The sequence below is a fragment of the Notolabrus celidotus genome, chromosome 7 (assembly GCF_009762535.1).
Source record: "Notolabrus celidotus isolate fNotCel1 chromosome 7, fNotCel1.pri, whole genome shotgun sequence".
In the NCBI taxonomy this organism is placed as follows: Eukaryota; Metazoa; Chordata; class Actinopteri; order Labriformes; family Labridae; genus Notolabrus; species Notolabrus celidotus.
In genome coordinates, this window is record NC_048278.1 from 6,653,821 (window position 1) to 6,676,614 (window position 22,794).

Below are 22,794 nucleotides of genomic sequence, written 5' to 3' on the forward strand. Positions count from 1 at the left end.
ACTTCTAGGCTGCTTATGAAACAGGCTGAAATTATTAATAAAGCCTCTATGTGACTGACAAAAGAAAATAGTAATAACAATAATAATAATGATAATAATATTACTTTCAGAAAGTCAAAGACACTGAATTATAGTAAAAATAAAAGATGACACAACAGGATAATACCAGGAAACAAAAACATTACATACAAATCAACAAGACAACAACGGCACAATCACATGTTAGAAGCTTTTTGGAAAAGGTGAGTTTTTAACAAGGATTTGAATGTGGAAGAGTCTTCTGTTTTAGATGATTCTGCCCCCAATGGGACCACCAGAACAAGACTGATATCTATTTGGTTGTCTGTAATACCTGTCGCATAGTTGCTAACAGGTGATTGTCAAGTGACTTTTAAATGGCAGCAGGAGGAATTTTCTCCTTCCAGAACTTCCAGAACTACAAAACAGGACAAGGTAGTAATAATAATTAATAATACTAATTTTATTTGTAGAGCACTTTTCAAAAACCAGGTAACAAAGTGCTTTACATGGGCAGCAAAATAAAACAGGCAGTTCATAAAAACACACAAGTCAAGATAAAGAATTAAAACATATTATATAAGACATGAAATTCCCCTAAAAGAACTCTAAAGGAACACAATTATTTTAAAATATATTTCTTAAGACGGTTAAAATAAAATAAAGTCAAATAAAATTCAGATAAAATCCGGGAAGGCTCTGCGATAAAAGTATGTTTTAAGAAGGGATTTAAAAGAGCTCACTGACCCAGCAGACCTGCTCTCCTCTCTAGTAAAGAGACAAATGGTCCACTTCGTCAACAGGGGGCCCCAAAGTCAATGCAGATAAAAGGTTCCTTACAGCAGGGGCGTATTGAAAGGGCTAGGGATGTTTGTCATCCCTGAAAACTGATTGGCCACTCCCAGATTCTAAATTATGATTGGCTTTCCACCTGGGAGGACGGACGAGCGCTTAATCCAACCAGTCAGGTTTTGTTGCAACAGGTTACTTGCAGTTTGTGTGGTGTTTGAGTGTAGTGCTTTTCTTCTCTTTTCACTCTAACTTGTAACTCAGGACGTACTGTGTATCTCCTTTATTTAGGTGTTATTTAAGGCCTCTATTAGGCTACAGTGGATGGAGTAGGGAAATAGCTCGGAGGATTCAAACGTGGCCACTCTACTGTGCTCTCTTTTGAAAAAAACAAAACAAAACTATACACAGGGATTTGATGATTAACAGAAAAATAGTGTAAGATTTTATTTGTACACATGTGCAGGACACACACTCCATGCCTCTCCTTGCATGATTCGGTGCCACTGTTGGGCCAGCCCAGTAAAAATAAGTTTGGACCAAGCAGCATCAAAAATATGAGTCCAATGTGGAAGTGCTAAAAACTGCAGTTCACAAGGATCCACTTGAGGCTGGCTCCAGAAGAACCGGAAACCACATACACACCAATTCAAATAAAAGCCGATCTTTACAGCAGAAATAAACATGTTTACAGCCTGGTACAAAAGACCAGTGTAGTCTGGATAGCTCATTTCTCGATCGGCACACACTGTATGGGGAGTGATTTTTTTCATAATGCTGCAATTTCAAAGATATTAAAATTATGAGTCTTCCAATGAGAGGCACCGCTGACTTGATCGACAGGCGGGAACACTGTAGCTGTTGGCTAGGAGGCTCAAAGCCCGCCTCTTTACGTCACACTCGCTCAACAGCAGCAATATGGCTCCCACCAATGATTGGCCTCAAAACATCGCTTCAGAAACAGATGGGTGACGTCACAGATACTACGTCCATATTTTATACAGTCTATGGTCTGGACTTAACGCTTTATTGAGTTTTATACCAAGATACAAAGTGTTGAAATGAAATATGTGATTCAGGGAAGATATTACATTGAGTGAAAACAGTTTTGATGCACAAATGTATTCTGGAAAATTGCTTAAGGGAAGCTTCAACAAAGTGAACGCATCCTTTAATTTTCACATCTCTCCTCACATCCTTCCTGTCTGCACTGTAGCTTCAGTGCCTGCAGCAGAACTTGGAAGAAGTAAAGAGTCGATACAGCGTTCAGCTCAGCCAGCTGCAGGCTAGCATCAACATGCTGGAGACGGAGCTGCAGCAGCTCAGAGTCTCTATCGAGCACCAGCAGTCCGAATACAACCTGCTGCTGGACCTCAAGATGAGGCTGGAGCTGGAGATCGCAGAGTACAGGAGGCTGCTGGAGGGAGAGGTGCATGAGAGGAGGCAGTACGAAGAAAAGAAGTGAGAGATTTGATTTCTTATTACTCTCAATCTCAATCAAAACAAACAAACAATTTAATATGGTTAACAAACTGTTTCCTCTCATAGGACGGTGGTCATCACCAAGGTTCAGGAAAAAGTTGAAGGTAAGAATCCTGATCAGTCACTTCATTATGACCCTTGCACTTCAGACACATCATTCATCGCTCTTTGCTCTCCACCTCTGCAGAGCACAAACCCCACGTTGAAAGGAGGGTGAAGACCATCGTGGAGGAGATCATTGATGGAAAGGTGGTGTCCTCCGTTATGGACACTCAAGTGGAGGACATTCAGTAACACTTCAGCTGCTCTTGAACATCGCCCACAGATAATTTGGCCCTTAAATTTTATTACTCATCATCTTTAATCCTTCCTAATGACTCATTTTCTAGAGTCAGCTATTTCTTGTTCTGTCAGGTGTGCCTGCCTCAAACAATATGAAATATTTCTCTTTTTCATGGGCTTTTATATCTTTCTTTTTTTTAATTCCAATGATTTAAAGGTACAGTGTGTAGAATTTAGCAGCATTTAGCAGAACAGACTTGGTAGAAATAGAGTTAAATACTCCTAAGGATATTTAAATTAGTGTACCAGCGCCTGAATGTAAAAAAAACCCCAACATTTTGCTTTAGTTAATTTTGAACGACTCTTAAATATCTACATAAGAGCTTGTCATCTTCCATGCTGGCTGCCATATGTCACCGCCATGTTTGTACTGAAGCACAGACCTGACAAAATAGTAACAGGATTTTTAGTGAGTGGCTATGTGAAATGCAGAAGACAAAGAAAGTGGTTCTTTTGTGCAAAATAATTTGTATTGATAGACATTTTGATGGTAAAAAATTGACATATAGAGGATCATGCTTATCATGCATCACAGCAGCTTCTTGACCTTATAGGCCTCTGGAGGGGTGATCAGGGGAGGAAGTGATCGCAAGATATCACTACTCATCTCAATTTTTGCACACTGTATCTTAAAAGTGATTCCTGTAAGTGATTATATTTCATTGACGGATGCTCGCTCTGAGTGACATGAGTCCAAAATGTGATTAAAATCAAATGAGCAAAGATAAAAATGTGTATTATTGAAACGCATAGTGTGATACATGTAAGAAAGATGAGTTATAGTATAAAGATCTCAAGTTTATTAGAAAAGAAAAATGAAAAGAGATTTAACTTTGTCACTAAAAAATCTCCTTTTGACAGTAAACTGTTGCAAATCTGAAATTAATCGTGCTGTTCGTGCTAAATTGTGTTAGCACTGCAAAAACTCAAAATCTTACCAAGTGAAATAGTCTCATTTTTAGTCAAAATGTCTTCTCCCACCTAATTTAAGATACATTTACTTAACAAGTAACATTTCAGCAAGATAGAGGGACTTGTTTTAAGACATCTTAAATATCTTGTTAAGTCAAACAATCTTGAAATGATCTTGTTTTGAGTTGTAATTTAGAAGAAACAAGGTTTATTTTACATTTTATACATTTTCAAGCTGAGATCTTATTTGTAGATGACGGATAATCTTGATTTAAGACAAACCCTTTACTTGATTTAAGTAAATGCATTTTATTGGAGAATCTATCAGAAAACAGCTCCTCTGATAAAAGAAAGAAAGACAGAAAGAAAGAAAGAAAGAAAGAAAGAAAGAAAGAAAGAAAGAAAGAAAGAAAGAAAGAAAAGTTGTTTTTTTAAGGGTGGGTTACAGTTTTCAGACACTGTTTCTTCTAAATCAGATAAAAATATACATCCTCAAACTACATGCACACAATGAAACACCTACTTTAGATCATAGCTGGCTTATCCTAAAAAACAACATGACTGAATATTAGTATATCCAGCTCACTATGAGGAGACATTATAACTCAAAATGCTCAAATTAAACTTTGTCATCTTATTTCAAGTACAAGATGGTCTTAAACCTAGAGAAGTGACACTATAATACAACTCAAATTAAGGTGAATATATCTCAAATGAAGAAGTTGAAATTAAATGTATTAGTGCAGAAATCTTTTTTTGAGTGAAAAAATACTAACTGTTATCATTCCTGTCTTATTCTGAGACAGTAAGCTTTAAAATACTGGTCAAATATTGATTCAAATAAGTTTTCCTGCTTAATTTAAGATCACAGTTTTTTAAATATTACATCTTATTTTAAGAAATCTTACCAAGTAAATTTTCACTTGTTCTATTGGCAGATTTTTTTTCTTATTTCAAGGTAAAAGTACCTAAAAATACGTTTTTTTTCTTGTTTTTCGAGGGGCATTTTTTTTTTCCAGTGTAGTGTGTAATTTCACTAACGGCCACCAGGTGTCACCCTTGTCTAAATCTCTAAAGGTGAAGTCCGGGCCATGCTTCTGTGGGGCGTCTATAGCCTCACTTTGCTTAAATGGAAGCAGACTTAGAAACCAGATCATAACTTGGTTACAGGGCATTCAACGATTGAAATATCTCAAAACAGATGTCATGCTGCAGGAAACTTTTACAGAAAATTCATTGTGAATTATCCTGAGTCAGGGTTTTCACATGAACATGCAGAAAAGCAGACGTTTTCATCGATGAAGTCAACCCTGAGTCACCACTCTCCTCTTCATTAGGGTGGAGTTGAATCAAGTGGAGACTTGAGAGCTCAAATTGTACAAATATCAGTGATTCACCTGCTCAGTTAGTTCATCCGTCTGTCTGAACGACTCCCTTTCACTGCTTTGTGCTGCATTGTATAAACACGTTGCCCTCCTTCAGCAGTTTACTAAGTGCAAGTAGTTAAAATACAATTTGAAGAGTGTCAGGGCTTTTGTGCAAAACATCATGTTGCGACAAAGAGGATATTACTCATTTGCAGTCTGGCCCTTAAAAGATTAATTCACACGCCCAGACGGGTTGATATGCAACCCCAATTCCAAAGGTGATGGGACGCTGTGTGAAATGTTGATTTAAACAGATATTTGAATGGTTGGTGAATCATGTGAACTGCATAGTAGTACAAAGACAACAACTCAAATGTTGAAAATGAAAAATGTAATTGATCAATGAAAAGTTTATGCCCATTTTGAATTTGATGTGAGCAAAATGTTTCCAAACAGTTGGGACAGGGACAAAAAGATGCTGAAAAAAACCCACCTGGAGGAACATCTCCTAATGTATGAGGTTAATTTGCAACAGATTAGTAACATGACTGAAATAAGAAGGGCATTGCAGGGACTCTGGATAAATCTCTGGACAAAATGGACATGATTTACAAACCATCAAATTTTGTTTACACTAACATTTTACACAGCGTTCTCACTGTTTCAGAATTAGGGTTGTGATAAAAAACAAAGCATTGTGCAACATTGCTGCACGTATTCTCCTTCCACCTATTATAGCTAGGGAAATTCCCACTTCAATCTGAAATCCAATCCTTTATTTGCTACCTGGTGCTTAATGTCATGCAAAATTGCACGGGTTAATAAAGGTCATCGTACATGGTGAGCAAATCCCCCGCACATGTCTTTTTTGTAACCTTTGCTGTCGATTTGTTGGAATAAGAAACAAAGTGGCTCTCCTTCATATTTGTGTGCATTACATGAGGACATGTTGATTCCCACTCTGATGACCACAGTCATCTCTGCTATCATCAAAACCAAGCATGTAATTATATCACTTTATTCACTCACTTCCTCATCATACTCACAGTATTCAAGAGCCGTGGATTTTAAATATTATATATTTTCACATCTTGTTTATGAAAAGACAATCATGCTCTGCTCTGGGTCCAGGATTCTCTGTTGTAAATTTCCTGAGCTCTCAGTGAGATCATCAGAGGTACTTTCTCCTTGCTTTAAAGGGTGCGGTCCATACCTGCAGAGCATACCTGCATAGCAAGATGCAACAGAAACCAGTCAGGGCATGAAATGAAATAAATGAGGTACATAAAGGCAGAGGAGCATTGTAAAAAAATACCTGCTGCTACAGTGAGTCATGGCTGCCCTCCCTTCCTCTCCTGCAGGAGGAAGAAAGAGAGATATTGTTTAATGTTGCCTCATACTTGAGAGTTACACGCCTAGGTAAGATCTGAGGCTATTCTTCGTGTCGCAGCACATTTTGAACATACTGTTCCTGTTTTTAACTCAAGCTGAGATTATTGTTGTCACTGAGGCACTTCGTACTCACTCTTGAATTGGTTTCTTGCATTCTGAGGACTCTTTCCCATTAACATGAAAAGTGGATGGGGTATGTGACACAGTAAATGTGTCAAACAGATTTATTGATACGGTTTCTGGCAAAGGTCCTGCAAGTTCAACTGCAAGTGCAACTCCCCCACACACTGTGTGCTCATCCACTGGATTCAGGGCACAAATCAAATCATCAGCTCTCAGGTTACAGAACATTTGAACCTTTTCTGGTGAAAAGATGAACATTTTTTGGGCAAGTGGCATGCAGACAAGAAAATGCTGAGGATAACTAATTCAAACGGGTCCATGTGTTGTTCATATTTTCTTCACCACAGAAACCACAGACACACCTTGCACTACCGCCACACATACCACCACCAGTCATGACTCAACTCACACAACCACAACTCTATCCTTGTTGTAAAAGCAGAAGGGTGTGCACGTTGTTGAAGAACTATGCATTAACAATAAGTTACTAATTTTTCTTCAGGTTGTAAAGATGCAACCATGAGTAGGTCGATCTGCATCGGTCGAAAAAATGTTCTGAAAGTAAATGCTGAAAAAATATACAACATCAGTTTGAATTTGATAAAACTTTTCCATGGTTTGCAACTTCTTCACAGCAAAGTGTCCTTCAGTAATGAACAACTGTTTAGAAAAAGCAGGGAATAAGTGCTCAGGTCAAAGGTAAAGAACGCACCCTATTAGCATTCACTCCAGTTTTATGGCATTTGGGGAGGTTGTTAGTTGAGCACAATCTGAGTACATCCCACAGTATCACATATCAGAGTGCTTCAAAAACGCTTCTCTAATTTTACATGTTAGAGGTTAAGATGTCTATTTTTTTTTTTACAGGGCAGGCACTACTAACTGGTTAAATTTACTACTAGTGTTACAATTCAAGTTGATGACAAAATGCAGCTTGAGCTAATGTACTCTGAGGCATCCTGAATTTAAACAAACAACACACGTTTTTTAGACTTATGCTTTGATAAGAAGGACAAGCTCAGTGAAAAAACCCAACCCAAAAAACCCATCCCACTGTGTAGCCTACCGCACGGCTCCTCATGTCCCCCGCAGCCCGGGGTGGATTGGCACCATCTGACACCTACTCACCTTCAGTCTATCGTAGCAGTGTGTCAGTCTTCTTTGCTTTGTAGCATCAGTATTGATTTCAGTCTTTTTCCTAACCAGCTTAAACTCTTCACGTCACATCACTAACATGGTAATAGCGAAATTTCACGCAAGAGCATTGCTTAATCCCAGAAAAGTGAGATATGCTAGAATGCTAATTTTTTCCCTCTAAATCATGCATTTTATTTTCTTATAAAGTGTCAATATCTCTAATTTATTTTTTCAACTGCTCTTACAAAATGCTGTGTAGATGTTTCCATCAGCAAGTTTGAGCCCTCTGTTTTGATTTAATGTCACATGCATAGTGTAATGTATCATTTTTTTTTACAATGAATGAAAACTTATCTTTACCTCAAGTAATGCTGCAGCTTTAAGTTCTTGGCAGTGTTACAGTATGTGATAATTGGGATGATGCCTGCCAGCTGCCTCAGGAGATATGACTCATGCAGGCTCTTCATCATTTCTGACAACAGCCAATTACTGACATTTTCAACATGTGATTAATGTTTATAGTTTCCATTTTGTTGTTATTAAAAATGATGTAGTGATTTGTACTTATAATTTATTTAATAATACTTTCATTATTTGCACTTTTGTCAGCATGTAGGTAGGTAGCGTTGAGTCGAGTGCACTTTATCTCAGAGAAACCAGTTTTTTTTATTGTTGTGTGTCTGAAATCTCCCAATATGAACTTTAATAAGAAGCTCTTTAAAGTGCGACACTGCAGTTAACTTTATATAAACCAATCCAAACACATCTTTTATAGACTTATGTTGAAACCCCTCACAAAGTGCCACACCCTAATAAAGTGCAACGACTCTTTTGTGTTTCGCTCTATTATGTAAACTCACATTTGCATCATCACTTATTTCTGCTGGTAATACAAAGACAAAGTATTCACATCTTTGTGTTGAGCTGGAGAAAATATTGCTGTAAAAACGTTTGAGTTTGAGTTTATATTTTGTGATTCTTTGAGTTGAAGATAGCGTGTGACTGAAGGAATGAGAATGAATACCAGAGTGCTGGCATCTTGGAACTTGTAATTAAATGCCAAAATATCTTCACTCATATATTACTGCAGTTCTTAACTAATCTGCAACTTGTGAGTAATTTACAGCTGTTTTTCACATGCATGCATTTTTAATGGTTCTCTACCTGAAATATGTGTCCCTGGCATGTCTACAAACCCCCCGAGAATGAAAAAAATCCATTCTGCCCCTGTTCTGATTTCTCCACCTTTCTGTAAATGTGTGTGAAACGAGCCGTTTCAGACTTCCGTGTTTTTGTTACTTAACAACAATATCCGGTCTGTCACGGAGTCAGAGCTCGGAGCTTGTTCAGCCCATAGACTGTATAAAATAATACTGAAAACGGAGGGGGGCTCCGTTTTTCATTACCTGCACACATGTGTGGTAACAAGGAGCTTTGGAGGGAGGCATGCTAGTTGTAGGCTGTCTTAATAAACACAAAGGTCGGTTTTACTCCCCACGTCTGCAGATTTGAAGATCTAGTGGATGATTTTTATTTATCATGGATAAGTGCTAGCGCTAGTTAGCATAGCTACATAGCTACATGTCGTAGCTGTAGCTGTGTACCAAGACACACGTCGACATACTGACAAATAAAACAACAAGAAACACTAAATCTGTGACCAATCCTTCAGAAAAGGTCCCGCTGCCTTTCTGGCAGAGGTCGGTTTTACTCCCCACGTCTGCAGATTTGAAGATCTAGTGGATGATTTTTATTTATCATGGATAAATGCTAGCGCTAGTTAGCATAGCCACATAGCTACATGTTCGTAGCTGTGTACCAAGACACACGTCTACATACTGATAAATAAAACAACAAGAAACACTAAATCTGTGACCAATCCTTCAGGAAGGTCCTGCTACAGGCGCCTCTCCATCAGGATCAGATTCTGGATCAGATTCAGAGAGTTGAAGTAACGCTATCTGTGAGCAGCCGTGTATATTCAGCCAACATGTAAACATTAGATCAACGTGCTGGAGAGCCGAGGCACATCCACTTCCTGAGGGGGCGTGGTCAGAGAGAAAACAGACTGTTCTGAGGACGGCTGAAGAAGAGGGCTTTTCAGGCATGCCAAAATCTGATTTCAAAGTGTTTTTTTGAGCATAAACTTTAAAGACATGTTTTGGGGACCTCTTAGACCAATATATATTGATGAAAAAAGCGTGATATGTCACCTTTAAACTTCAGATTGAATGTGCACATATCTGTACTAGGCTTTTTTTTTTAAAGGCAAAGCAACTTCTTGTTTGATTTAGCAACAAGCAAACAGTCGAACACAATGCATGTATTATTCTTACAACTGTCAGTATTTTCAAAAGAGAATCCAATCTGACAGGAAATGTTTAAGTGTCTACATTTTAATTGAACCAACCTTTCTTTATTCTTTGTATGAGACAGTAGTAAAAGTACTCTGGGCGACTGTAAAAGATTTGAATGAATACTGTGGTTAAAGTGAAGAGAAGCAAACAAGTAAGAGCTTGTTCTTGTTTTGGCATGTGCATCATGCCACAATACAGTGCCAACCAAAATAACAGGCATGCAGCTTCTTCTGTGCTGAGCCTTTCAGCAGTGCTGTGCCCGGTCATGAACACGGCCAAGTATCTACTGTTTTAGTGAAGTCCATAAAAACTGCCTCTAACTGGCAAACCTGCGGGGCGCTGTTGAGCAAAACAGAAAAGAATGCATAAAATCTCGAGTCAAGGTGCGAAAAGTATCTGCAAAAACGAATAACTACTGATGTTGTACTTAAAAAACATGGTCAATGTGAGACAAGAGGAAGAGAAAAGACAAAGTGAGAGAAGAAATGTGTTGGCTGAGAGTCAAGTGAAAGAAGCGGATCAAATGTAATGTATGCAGTGTATACAGTTCTGGTTGCCTTGGTAATGTAACAGGTTTGGCCAGTACAACATGTTGGTGTTGCACAAGATTTATTGAACAATTTCAATGAAGACATATCACATGTCAGAACACTGGCTGCTGGATTTGACTGAATAACCAGCATTAGGCTTACAGTAACAGGCGTGGCTCTCCTTTATTGTACGGGGTACTTTGCAAAAATCAAAGGACAAGACTCAAGAGGATGCCCTCTCGTCATGGACATTCATATGGATCATAAAAGCAATAAAAAGGCTGAATAGTGAAGGCATTGTGATTTGTTTGAGGTTTACAGATAGCTGCGAGGTTGAAGAGAATTCATTAAATTGCTCTAAAGAATAAAACTGATCTAAGTTGAGCCCCCCTCTTCTTTTTATTATTGCACAAAATGATTGTGGTTGTGTGTGTGTGTGTGTGTGTGTGTGTGTGTGTGTGTGGGGGGGGGGGGGGGGGGGGGGGGGGGGGGGTAGAACAACCATATTAGGTCATGCTCCTCCCTCCAGCCCTACACACCCCCTCCAAGAGCAGAGCCAGCAGCAGCCTTGTGCAGTATAAAAAGAGGGCAGAGGTAGAGCTCCACATCTCAGTCCATCTCATTCTTTCCAACGCAGGCAAACCTCCTGAAGAGACATCACCATGACCTCCAGAATGTCAACCAATTCTGTGCACTACAGCAGCAGCGGTGGAGGTGGAGGTGCAGGTGGCTATGGAGGTGGCGTGAGGCGCTCATATTCCAGAAGTGTTTATGGTGGTGCAGGGGGCAGTGGATCCAAGATCTCCATGGCCTCTGGCGGCAGTGGTTATGGTTTTGCTGGCGGGTATGGCCGTGGAGGCGGCGGTGGCGGCAGCAGTTACAGTTATTCTTCAGGCGGTGGTGGAGGATTTGGTGGAGGATTCGGGGGAGGAGAAGTGGACATCTCTGCCAATGAGAAGGCCACCATGCAGAACCTGAACGACCGTCTGGCCAACTACCTGGAGAAGGTGCGCTTGCTTGAGAAGGCCAACGCAGAACTGGAGCTCAAGATCCGCACCTTCTTGGAGAGCAAGACCTCACCCACTTCCCGTGACTACTCAGCATTTGAAGCCACCATTGCCGACCTGCAGGGAAAGGTATATCACATGATTCCTGATTCTTGAATGATGTATCTAATTATTTATTCTGTTATCAGAAGGAAATGTTCAAAATGATGCATCAGAACTTTAACCCCTTTTGTTACTGTGTTTAATGCAATGCTTTTCTGACATGTTGTTTACCTCATCACACAGATCCAGGATGCCACCAGAATCAATGGAGGCATCTATCTGGCCATTGACAATGCCAAATTGGCAGCTGATGACTTCCGCACCAAGTGAGTACCAGGATGGCAGCTTAAGGTCTAAAACAAAGTAGAAAATACCAAACTGTTGAAGTACTCTGAGCCCTTAGTTTAAGTTTAAAGGAAAACATCTGCTCTCTTGCTGCCTCCTTAAAGGTATGAGAATGAGCTTGCCATGCGTCAATCAGTGGAGGCAGATATCGCCGGTCTTAAGAGACTGTTGGATGAGCTGACACTGGCCAGATCAGACCTGGAGATGCAGATAGAAGGCCTCAAAGAGGAGCTGATCTTCCTTAGAAAGAACCATGAGGAGGTAGGTGGTAACATATTTGTGGATTTGTCTGGATTAGCATCCAAGAAATCAGCAAGCATCCATATCTCAACACACAAATTCTATTCAACAGGAAATGCTATCCATGAGGACCCAGATGAGTGGACAGATCAACGTTGAGGTGGATGCAAAACCACAGCCAGACCTAACTTCTATTATGGCTGAGATCCGTGACCAGTATGAGGCTGCCGGCCAAAAGAGCCAGAAAGAACTTCAGTCCTGGTTCCAAGCAAAGGTAAGACAGGACCAAAACCCAGGTTTTGGTAACTTCTCACGACCTGCTTCCACTGTTGCTGCACAAATAAGTTGTTTTAAACGACACTGATGATATATTTTTCCTTCTGCAGTCAGAGAGTCTCTCCAAGGAGGTGGCAGCCAGCACAGAAAGTGTCCAAACATCCAAATCAGAAATCACAGAACTCCGCCGCACACTACAGGGCCTGGAGATCGAGCTACAATCACAGCTTAGCATGGTAAACTTATTCTTTCTGACTTTTACATACACTGCCTGTCCCACTAACAACAAGATACAATTTAAAGGATGCAGACTCATGCATGTTATTTTTTTCAGTTTATGCATCCTTTTTTAAACTTTTCTTTTCACCTCCCTCTCTGCAGAAAGCATCCTTGGAAAACACATTAGCAGACACAGAGTCACGGTACTCGATGCAGCTCCAAGCCCTCCAGATGCAGGTGACCAGCCTGGAAGAACAGCTCATGGGCCTGCGTACTGACATCGAACGCCAGAGCCAAGAATACAAGATGCTGCTGGACATCAAGACTCGGTTGGAGATGGAGATCGCGGAGTACAGGAGGCTGTTGGACGGAGAGGGCAGGTAATTTGCGTGCAAAGAACATATCTGTCCTTTCATCACAATCTAATAACCAGCTCTTTAAAACTGAAGCGTGATACTGATTTTTAATGCAACCATTGTAATTCTCCCCTCAGCGGCATGTCCGGCGGTATCAGCAGTAGTTCAAAAGGTGGTTCTTCCAGCACCAACACCAGAGTGATCGTGGTCACAGAGGAGATGAAGGACGGCAGGGTGGTGTCCTCCTCCACCTCCACCACTTAATCTGCCTCACACAGCAAAACACAGAGCAACAGCTGAGAGCCACAAGCACAACTTTTGAAGCTAAAACTTCCTTCACGTTCTCATGTGAATGTAATAAAAGGCTGCAAGTTTGCTCCCTACCTTTTTGTCATGTGTTTTGACTTGTCTGTTTGTTCCTGATACTGTGGTTTGAACCAAAAGTCATATATCACCACTAACCTGTGAGTTGCTTATAGCTTTCTGGCAAGTGTGAGACACCATTTCTCTGGCTGATCAGTGCATAACCTCTGTTTAGAGTTAAATCAGAAAAGATAAGCTATCAAAGCTATTAAAGCTCTATCTTTTCTTGCCATACAAAGTCTTGATCTAAAATAAAGATGAGACTTTTTTATTATCAAATTAATTTAATAAAAGACATCATGAGGCAAGCAGAGGAAATATGGGCAAAAAATAAGGCAATAAGGCAAAGCAAGAGTTGAAAAACAGCATCCATACTTTGCAAAGTATGTCTTGGATAAATAGTTTTGAAAACATGAAGGAGTGCAACTATACCTACAATGCACAGGGATGACTCCAGGTTTAACTCTGTTCACTTGAACATTTTAATGCAAGACTCTCTGGACTGGCATCATGTCAAGCTCACTTCAATTAGCTCCCTTTAACCCATTGCATGCTCGGACAGGTCTCTTAAAGCCACATCAAACATTACTTTGCTCCAAGATTTACTTTCCTACGTGCTACAGAAGCAATATTAATATAAAACGCTGTGACAAATTAGCTGGAAGCTTAACATGCCACACTTAATCCATCTCCCTTAATGCTCTTTTTCCCGGAGGCAGAGGAACTCTTTAATTTGCTGACAGATAATAGAGCAGCTGTTTTGGCAGACATGTCAGCCAACACCTTTGCATGTGGCAGACACAGTCAACTGTGTAATCCCATTTGAGCTGTATCCATTTTGTTAATGCATTATTAGCTGGCTCTTTTGATATGAAATGTTCTTTACCATCTGGTGTCTCATTTTGTACTTGGCCCTGTTTTGACTTTGTCTTCTATATTTTTCAGTTTGAGAGATCATTTGCGAAACTTGTGTTGTATAGCAGCAGGGCACACCATAGCATGAACCCCATTTTGCAATGAATGGGCACAAAGGGCAGAATCAAGCATCTTCTAAGTTTCACTGCTCTCACCGAATGTTTTTGATCTGTTAAACATTGAGCACTGGGGCTTTAAGAGAGCATAGCTACGTTTCAACTATCTGCCACAAGCGGCAACCTCCGGTCTAAAAATATGAGTCCAATGTGGAAGTGCTAAAAACTGCAGTTCATCGAGGATCCGCTTGAGGCTGGCTCCGGAAGTACCAGAAGTCACATACACATGAATGGGAAAAAGACGATTTTTACAGCAGAAATAAACATGTTTACAGCCTGGTACAAGAGACAAGTGTAGTCTGGATAGCTCATTTCGGCACACACTGTACGGGGGGTGGATATTTTTCTAATTTGGTATTTTCGAAGATATTGAGATTACGAGTCTTCCAATGAGAGGCACAGCTGACTTGATTAACAGGTGGGAACACTGTAGCTGTTGGCTAGGAGGCTCAAAGCCCGCCTCTTTACGCCACAATCGTACGACAGCAGTTAGGTTGAGTTCAACATTTCCAATATGGCTGCCGCCGCCGATCGGCCTCAAGACAGCGCTTCAAAAACAGGTGGGTGACGTCACGGATCTTACGTCCATATTTTATACAGTCTATGATCTGCCACCATGACTGTTTGTGCTGCACAGATCATTGATTATTCATTGGATGATCAGGATGATCAAAAAACATGGACATTTACATCACAAAGGAACACCAGACAAGAAAGTTAGGGCCAACTGCATGATCTTTATTGATTTTTGCTGTTTATAGCGAGTTATGACTCAATCTCATCCACATCCACGTCAACAGTCTGGCTGCTCTCCACCACCTTTCCATCCACAACTGTCTGCACCACTGTGATGACCTTTGTGACCACTGAGAAAAGAGAAAGAAACAACAGTCATGAGGATATCACATCAAAGTTCTTTAAGCTACTTCAAACTTGAGTGGTAATTCAATGATCAAGAGACGCATATGAGTTGTATCTTACCTTGTTTTGTACTGTAATGGGTAAGAACAAGATGAAAAGAGAAAGAAAGAAGAAAAACATTAGTCTGGAGCACTTTTATGTTTGAATTGTGTGTTTTCAGGTTGACTCTGTCAGGTTTCACCTCTCATCCTCCCCATCCAGCAGCCTCCTGTACTCTGCGATCTCCATCTCCAGCCTGGTCTTGAGGTCCAGCAGCATGTCATACTCCTGTTTGTTACTAGCGATGTTGGAGTGGAGCTGGGACAGCTGAGCCTCCAGGCTTGTGACCATGCTCTGAAGGCTTGTCAGCTGTGCAGAGTAGCGGGCTTGAGTCTCCGCAAGAGTGCCTTCCAGGGATGCTTTCTGTTGTGGTTAGAGGGCAAAGTTGTTAGGTAAGAAGGTCAGTGATTGAAACTCAAGAGGTCTTCCTGTAACATCTGATGCAAGCCTTTTAAATCTGCTGTTGGTAGTCTCAGAGTAAACATCTGTTCAGAGAGAGGGACATTGAATGTCAACACTATCCCTCCCAACCAGATTTCCTCTTAGCCCCCCAACACAGATTGGCGTGTGCAGTCATGATAGGGCCAGACTAATAACCAATCGGAGAACGTATAGGGGCTGCCCCTTAACCAATCAGGACGGAGGATTGGAGATTAGCTATGATTGGTCCGTCATAACGGGACAAGGGTAATAATAACATTGCTTGATACAAAGACATTGGAAAACGCAGAGATTTCGCAATAGTCTCAAATTACTCCACTTACTGATGAGTACCGATGGGTATTATGACCTTTTCTCCAAATCCAGCAGAAAAAAATCAACATTTTCTACACCATTCCTACCAACAGCAGCTTGAAGTGTTCGTTGTGTAGCTCTATTTGCTTTCTTGCCCGTTTGGTACGAATTGATGCCACTCACATATTCTCAACTTGAAGCTACATTCAGTAGCCACTTAGCATAGCATTAAGACTGGAAATAGTGAAAGACCTCGCCTGGTTCAACTAAGCAGCAACCTCTGGTCTAAAAATATGAGTCCATTGCGGAAGTGCTAAAAACTGCAGTTCATCAAGGATCTGCTTAAAGGCTGGCTCCAGAAGTACCGGAAGTCACATACACATGAATGGGAAAAAAGTGATCTTTAAAGTAGAAATAAACATGTTTACAGCCTGGTACAAAAGATGAGTTTAGTCTGGGTAGCTCATTTCTTGATGTCCTCTCACTGTGAGGGGGGTGAATTTTTTGTCTAACCCAGCAATTTCAAAGATATTGAGATTACTAGTCTTCCAATGAGAGGCACAGCTGACTGCGGGAACACTGTAGCTGTTGGCTAGGAGGCTCAAACTCTGCCTCTTTACGTCACACTGGCTCCACAGCAGCAATTTCGCTGCCGCCGCCGATTGGCCTCAAAACAGCTCTTCAGAAACAGATGGGTGACGTCACAGATACTACCTCCATATTTTATACAGTCTATGGGTTTAACCCAAAAGTACAAAATCTGCATTTTTAAAGCTCAACTTCCAAAGGAGCCGAGTTATGGGGGTTATGTCTTCATGTATTTCTTTGCAAGGCACAGTAACTTCTTGGAGCTGTGCAATCTTTGTGCAAGGATTTAATAAATGTATGGTACTCTTTATGCTAACTACTATAATAAGCTAATATTAAGCTAAGTAGCTGTAGCTTCATGTAAGGTATGGACTGCTACCCCACTTCTCTAACTTTCAGATTTAATGACAGTAGGCATAGTTGAAAACATGTAAATGAAGTAGCTGAATGATGACATACCATACTCAGATGGGACTGGAGTTCAATCTGAAGCCTCTGGAGGGTGCTCTTCAGGTCCTTGATTTCTGTGCGGGACGTCGTCAGGACTTCTGTGTGTGTGACCACTTCCTGCTCAACTGCTGAGATCTGTGTGGATCATAAAACAGTGTGAGTTGTTCCCCCAGGGATTTACAGCAGATGACTGACACAGCATCACGATAAATATGGTTTATTTAACCCTCTAAAGGTCGCCTGTGCTCCTCTAAGTTGTATCTTTTCACCTTGTTCTGGTACCAAGCCTCCAGTTCTTTGCGGTTCTTGCCGATGGCGCCTTCGTAGTGTTCCCTGATCTCTGCCATCACCTTGTTCAGGTCTACAGAGGGAGAAGCATCAACAGCCACATTGACCTGTCCGCCCATCTGGCTCCTCAGCAGAACCAACTCCTGCAGGGGTTCAAAGAGGTCAGTCCAGTCAGTCAGCAGGCAAACTTCATTAAATGACTCATGTATATTTGATCACTTCTCAGAGCTCCTTTGCCAAAGGTGTTGCATCCTTTTGTATATATGTGTGTGTGAAGGAGAGTTAAGACAAACAGTAACCATGAGCTAATGGAGGCTTAATGGAAGAAGAATAGGAGGAAGTGTGCAGAGGGGAGAGGGGCAGTTCTGTTGAAAAGGGAGAGGGCGGCAGACCTGTTTACAAAAACGTTAACCTAACATTGGATTTCCTCCGTGTTATCAGCGGTGAAGCAGAGGGCATGTTGGTGCAAATAACAAGCAGATCAGGCCACAATAGACGGCTGTAATGAATGATGACATCTCTGTCCCACAGTCAATAGCTGCAGTGTGTAACTCTCTGCTGCTGAAATGATGGATGATGAGTTTGATTAATCACAACCGTAGTAACATATTTTCAGGTTATGTACACACACAGAGCGGGTGTTGGCCTGAGTGTGGGAGTGTATGAGAGGTGTTGACAGATGTTAAGTCGATAGTTTAGCTCCTATCAAACTGTCATCAACAAATCTTGCATGTGTAAACTGGGTGCAGCTTTTTTCACTCCCCACCTCCTCATGGTTCCTCTTCAGCATGATGAGCTCATCCTTCAGGGACTCATACTGGCTCTCCAGGTCCATCCTGGCCAGGTTCAGCTCATCCAGCACCCTCTTCAGTCCAGCAATGTCAGCCTCCACAGCCATCCTCATGGCCAGCTCGTTCTCATATCTGAGTAGATCACAGTGTTTTTTTTAGTGGGTGTCATTTAGACATGATTTCACATTTCAGAGTGCCTTTAAAGTGTCAGTTATGTGACAGAACAGAGAGGAGCAGGAGTGTAAGGACACGAAGAATACACCTACTTCATTTTGAAATCATCAGCAGCCAGTTTGGCGTTGTCGATGTCCAGGACTGTCTTGGCATTGAGCCGAGAGGCAATACGGATCTGAGGGGGGAGAAAAACAAAACATTGAGACAAGTTAGCAAAAAGGGTTTAACAGTTAACAGGACTCTTATGGTTTCGTTTTTTAAGGAGCTGTAACAAATGTACTCAGGATTCATGTTTCACAGTAGAACAATGAATACACTCTTTCAGACATTTACAAGCTATAAAATATATCTAACAGGTTTGCCCCAAATGACATAGAGCTTAGTTGTATGTGTTTGACAGGAAAAAACACAGAGCAGCTCATTTCACGTTCTGTAAAACTGTGTTACTTGATGTGTAGACAGGCTCTTATGCAAATCTATAAGGTACCCTGATGTGATTATCACTGCAGCAGCCAACAGCAACAGCAAAATGTGATGCGCAGTAATGAGAGGAATGGATCTGGTATGACAGTTATGACAATAAGCATCTTACGCTCTGTGTTTGTGGTATGCACTTCTTGGTGAGATAGCCTACTTCCTCTTGGGTTTTCTAGCTCTCTAATTCATATTTAAACTTTCAAATCCCCTCGTTCAATCCAAACCAACTCACCCCTACACACTCACTATGAAGGTTTAAGACAGAAATAAACCAGATATGTCTTCTTGTCTTACCTTGTCCTTCAGGTCATCAATGATGACGAAGTAACGGGTGTAGTCGTGGCTGATGACGGTTCTGGTTTGGTACCAGTCTCTGATTTGCTTGTCCAGGCGGTCGTTCTCCTTCTCCAGAGTGCGCACCTTCTCCAGGTAGGAGGCCAGACGGTCATTCAGGTTCTGCATGGTGGCCTTCTCGTTGGCCCCAACGTGGAGGTCCAGGCCATCAGAGAGGTTGAAGCCTCTGGGAGAGTTTGCATAGTTCATCTGGGAGGATGAGATGCGGGTGCCATGGCCGCCTGCTCCACCGTAGACACTCATGGTCTTCTGACCGTAGGATTTGCTGCTGAAAGACATGCTGGGAGGTCTGGATGTTGATCAAGTTGGATCACTGGAGTTGGTCTGCAGTTGTAGGCTTCAGTTTGGCCTCCTTGTTTATATAGTCACCACACAGAGCTGAGTGGGATGGGCCAGGAGGAGCAGTTGAAAGAGAAGAATGCGGCCAGCAGGTTTCCCCCCTACCCCTATATGCAATCTCTCCATCAGCACGGGCGTGGTAGGGGTTCACCCACCTTTTTTCAGGTAGAACTTGTGACTCCACATTTTATGGTTTATCAAAGAAAGGGCATTCCTCAAATACTCTACAACTCTTTTCTCAGGATTCCTCAACCTTTCACAGATTTCAACTTCAGCATTCTTAGTTTAGTTTCCCAACAGCAGGTTTAGAGAGACAAATACATACTGTATAACTTCAAATATAAAAATGCTAATAAAGCAATCATGATGGAGAAAGTGCTGTGTGCAACTATCTTGTAAAATTTTCACTCACAGCAGTGACAGAAATGGCACATACAAGCAACAATTTCACCTCAGTGAAACCTGGGGCCAAAGGTCTAACACAAGACATTTCTTAGATAGCTTTGGTTATTTTTGTCACCCAAGGGTTCGGGCAACATGTTCAAAATTGAGTTAATGAAGAGTTATACAACTTATAAGTATCAACAAAGACATGGCATTTTCTTAATCAAGTGTTTTTTACGCACTCGACTTAAAAGATGCTACTTATTCAGAGATGCAAGAAGAAGGAGAGTGAACAGAAAACATGGTTAAGTGATTGTTTTTACAAGATACATCAGATCATCAGAGTTGAATTAAATATGAAGTCCCCATCCAGATATTATATATTCAGTCAAACTTGGGTCACTATAGTAGGTATTGTGTTTTGAGGCTGATGACCTGCAGCAGTCTAAGTTGATGGTGGTATGAAGTTATTAAGGGTGAATGTGCCTTTTAATGCAGCATCTAAAGTTTTGTTTTATTTAAAGTGTCTGACAGTACTTTTTATCTGGTGACATGAAAGTTTCTCATTTTAATTGTTTAATTCTGATGCCTTTACCTCATCTGCAAAAAAGTAAATCAGACGATCAGAGAAGCAGACATATTTTAAACGTCTGTCAAGATGAAAGAATTCAAAGCATGCAGACAAGTGGAGCATGTTTGTACATTTTTACTGACAGTTAAACTGTTTGTGCTACACAGTACAGTTAGAATGAGGAGGTAGATGGAGGTGAGTCATCAAAAGGCAATAATCAGAGCATACAGTATATGATATATGTGTGTGTGTGATGTAGGATCAGCAAAGAGATACAAGCAGAGACTAAACTGCAGAAATTGAGCACAAGTTCAAAAAAAGGTGTCAATCTTAGTAGAAGATCATTCCTCTCCCCGTAAAGCAGGGATACTATGATTTTTCAAAATTTTGAAACATGGTGGGAGAAGTCAGTGGAGGTAAGAGCAGTCAAGCTGGCTTATTATAAAAAAAGACATAGAATAAGGGTCTGGTAATAAGTCCTAGGAGGCTGATATGTCACTTGCAAACTAAAACAAACTTCATATTTTAGTTTTGAATCTTGCAATTTAGATAGCAGACACATTACAACACTAAGGAGAGCTTGTTAGCTCTGGTTGACATACAATGATAATTCGTTAGCCAGAGCACATTAGTCTGGGTTGTTGTTAGATTTTCTTGACAGTGAAGGTGGCAGTCTGTAGTGGTGTTGATGAGTAACCCAGTTCATTACAGTAACCAACATCTGTACTTGACTATAGCCTGTATAAATAATGGACGTAGTATCTGTGACGTCACCATCTGTTTCTGAAGCGCTGTTTTCAGGCCAATCGTCAGCAGCAGCCATATTGGAAATGTTGAACTCAACATAACTGCTGTCGAGCAAGTGTGACGTAAAGAGGCGGGCTTTGAGCATCCTAGCCAACAGCTACAGTGTTCCCGCCTGTCAATCAAGTCAGCTGTGCCTCGCATAATGAAAAACTCAAATCATGATATCTTCTAAACTGTAGCTTTATGAAAAAATTCACACCCTGTACAGTGTGTGCCGATCGATAAATGAGCTATCCAGACTACACTTGTCTTTTGTACCAGGCTGTAAACATGTTTATTTCTGCTGTAAAGATCGGCTTTTTTGAATTGGCGTGTATGCGGTTTCCGGTACTTCTGGAGCCAGCCTCAAGTGGACACTCGATGAACTTCGGTTTTGTTTTGTTTTGTTTTTTGGGGGGGCTTTTGTGCCTTTATGATAGGACAGCTGAAGAGTGACAGGAAATGCTGGGAGTAGAGAGTGGGGTAAGACATGCAAGACATGGTCACGGCCAGGAGTCGAACCAGCAACCTCAGAACTGCAGTTTTTAACACTTCAGCATTGGCTTCAATTCTCACAACCGGAGATTGCCGCTTGTATTTGACACGTTCTCTTAGCTTCCTCTCTTGAATTAACTCCAGTCAGCAATAACTAAAGTTACTGAGGTATCATGTTGTGTTCAGTATGACAGTGAAATATTTTAGTCATCAGCTGTGGACCTTCATAAATGCAACATTTGTTAACTCATCACTACTTTCCAGATCTACCCTCTGCATGGTCCGAATTTGCCCCAGTTCTGGCTCTAGATACAGCTTCGAGACTTCATCATGGTGGCTGTATTCACTTAAAGCCCCTGTGAGTACATTTTCTGCGTGGAAAGCTAAACCTCTTACCACTTATCTGATATCTCCTGTAAATGCCTAAGTTGTCTTATTTAAACAAAAAATCCTTATGTTAATTTTTTTTTTTAAAGGGCTGAGCAGCACGCTGATAATCACTTCAGACACGTACCCTGAAGCTGTGGTTTCAGGCGTTAAAAAAGATCAATGCAGAAGCAATAAATCATGTCTCTGATCGTCTCGTTTGACTTGTGTTTTTGTATGATCATATGTTCAACACAGACTACTCATGCAAGCAACCTGGAGAATCTGTTAACATACTGCTCAGTTATCTGTGCTTTTTAAACATGCTTTCCATATTATATAGAAAGATAACAGCTGCAGAACTAAGTTGCTAAAGGAAATTGGAACCTGAAGTTTTTAATGCTGTGGACACTTTAACCCTCCTGTTATGTTTATTCCTCTGGAACAGCAATAATTTTCCTGGGTCAATTTGACCCGGGACATATTCAATTATCCAAAAGTGTCAGAACCCCAAAAAATCCCAATCCACATTTTTTAAATCTAGTTTTTAACTCCATTACTGACCATTTAAATCCAGATTTGGTCCATTAGTGTTCTTTAATTCTAACAGATCATGGTTCAGTGAGGATAACTCACTCATTTTACATGAAAATTCATGTTAAAACTTTTTTAATGTATACTGGAAAGCCCTAAATATAAATTCAATAG

The 22,794-nt window shown here is 40.8% G+C and overlaps 2 protein-coding genes and 1 long non-coding RNA gene across 4 annotated transcripts in view; 2 read left to right on the forward strand and 1 right to left on the reverse strand.

Moving 5' to 3' along the window:
- Positions 1–13,317, forward strand: part of LOC117815515 (keratin, type I cytoskeletal 13-like) — a 19,112-nt gene extending 5,795 nt beyond the window's left edge. The window contains exons 8-17 of the mRNA XM_034687274.1: positions 2,024–2,268; positions 2,356–2,393; positions 2,477–2,579; positions 11,102–11,585; positions 11,742–11,824; positions 11,948–12,104; positions 12,196–12,357; positions 12,470–12,595; positions 12,741–12,958; positions 13,072–13,317. Of these exons, the coding sequence (XP_034543165.1) occupies positions 2,024–2,268; positions 2,356–2,393; positions 2,477–2,579; positions 11,102–11,585; positions 11,742–11,824; positions 11,948–12,104; positions 12,196–12,357; positions 12,470–12,595; positions 12,741–12,958; positions 13,072–13,198 (1,743 nt within the window). The 3' untranslated portion in view covers positions 13,199–13,317. The remainder of the gene's footprint in view (positions 1–2,023; positions 2,269–2,355; positions 2,394–2,476; positions 2,580–11,101; positions 11,586–11,741; positions 11,825–11,947; positions 12,105–12,195; positions 12,358–12,469; positions 12,596–12,740; positions 12,959–13,071) is intronic.
- A 1,728-nt stretch (positions 13,318–15,045) lies between these two features.
- krt98 (keratin 98) lies at positions 15,046–19,826 on the reverse strand. Its single transcript, XM_034686916.1, has 8 exons — positions 19,086–19,826; positions 18,407–18,489; positions 18,116–18,272; positions 17,331–17,492; positions 17,071–17,196; positions 15,431–15,651; positions 15,310–15,320; positions 15,046–15,194 (listed from the first exon to the last, which is right to left on the reverse strand). Exons 1-8 carry the CDS (start codon positions 19,422–19,424, stop codon positions 15,094–15,096), a joined length of 1,200 nt encoding a protein of 399 aa, XP_034542807.1. The 5' UTR covers positions 19,425–19,826; the 3' UTR covers positions 15,046–15,093.
- On the forward strand, positions 17,172–22,278 carry LOC117815289. Of its 2 annotated transcripts, XR_004631784.1 has the most exons (5): positions 17,172–17,217; positions 17,348–17,510; positions 19,098–19,220; positions 21,985–22,078; positions 22,197–22,278. It is a non-coding gene; the product is annotated as an uncharacterized LOC117815289 (long non-coding RNA). The 2 variants fall into 2 exon arrangements; XR_004631785.1 differs by lacking the exon at positions 19,098–19,220.
- The last annotated feature ends 516 nt before the right edge of the window (positions 22,279–22,794 follow it).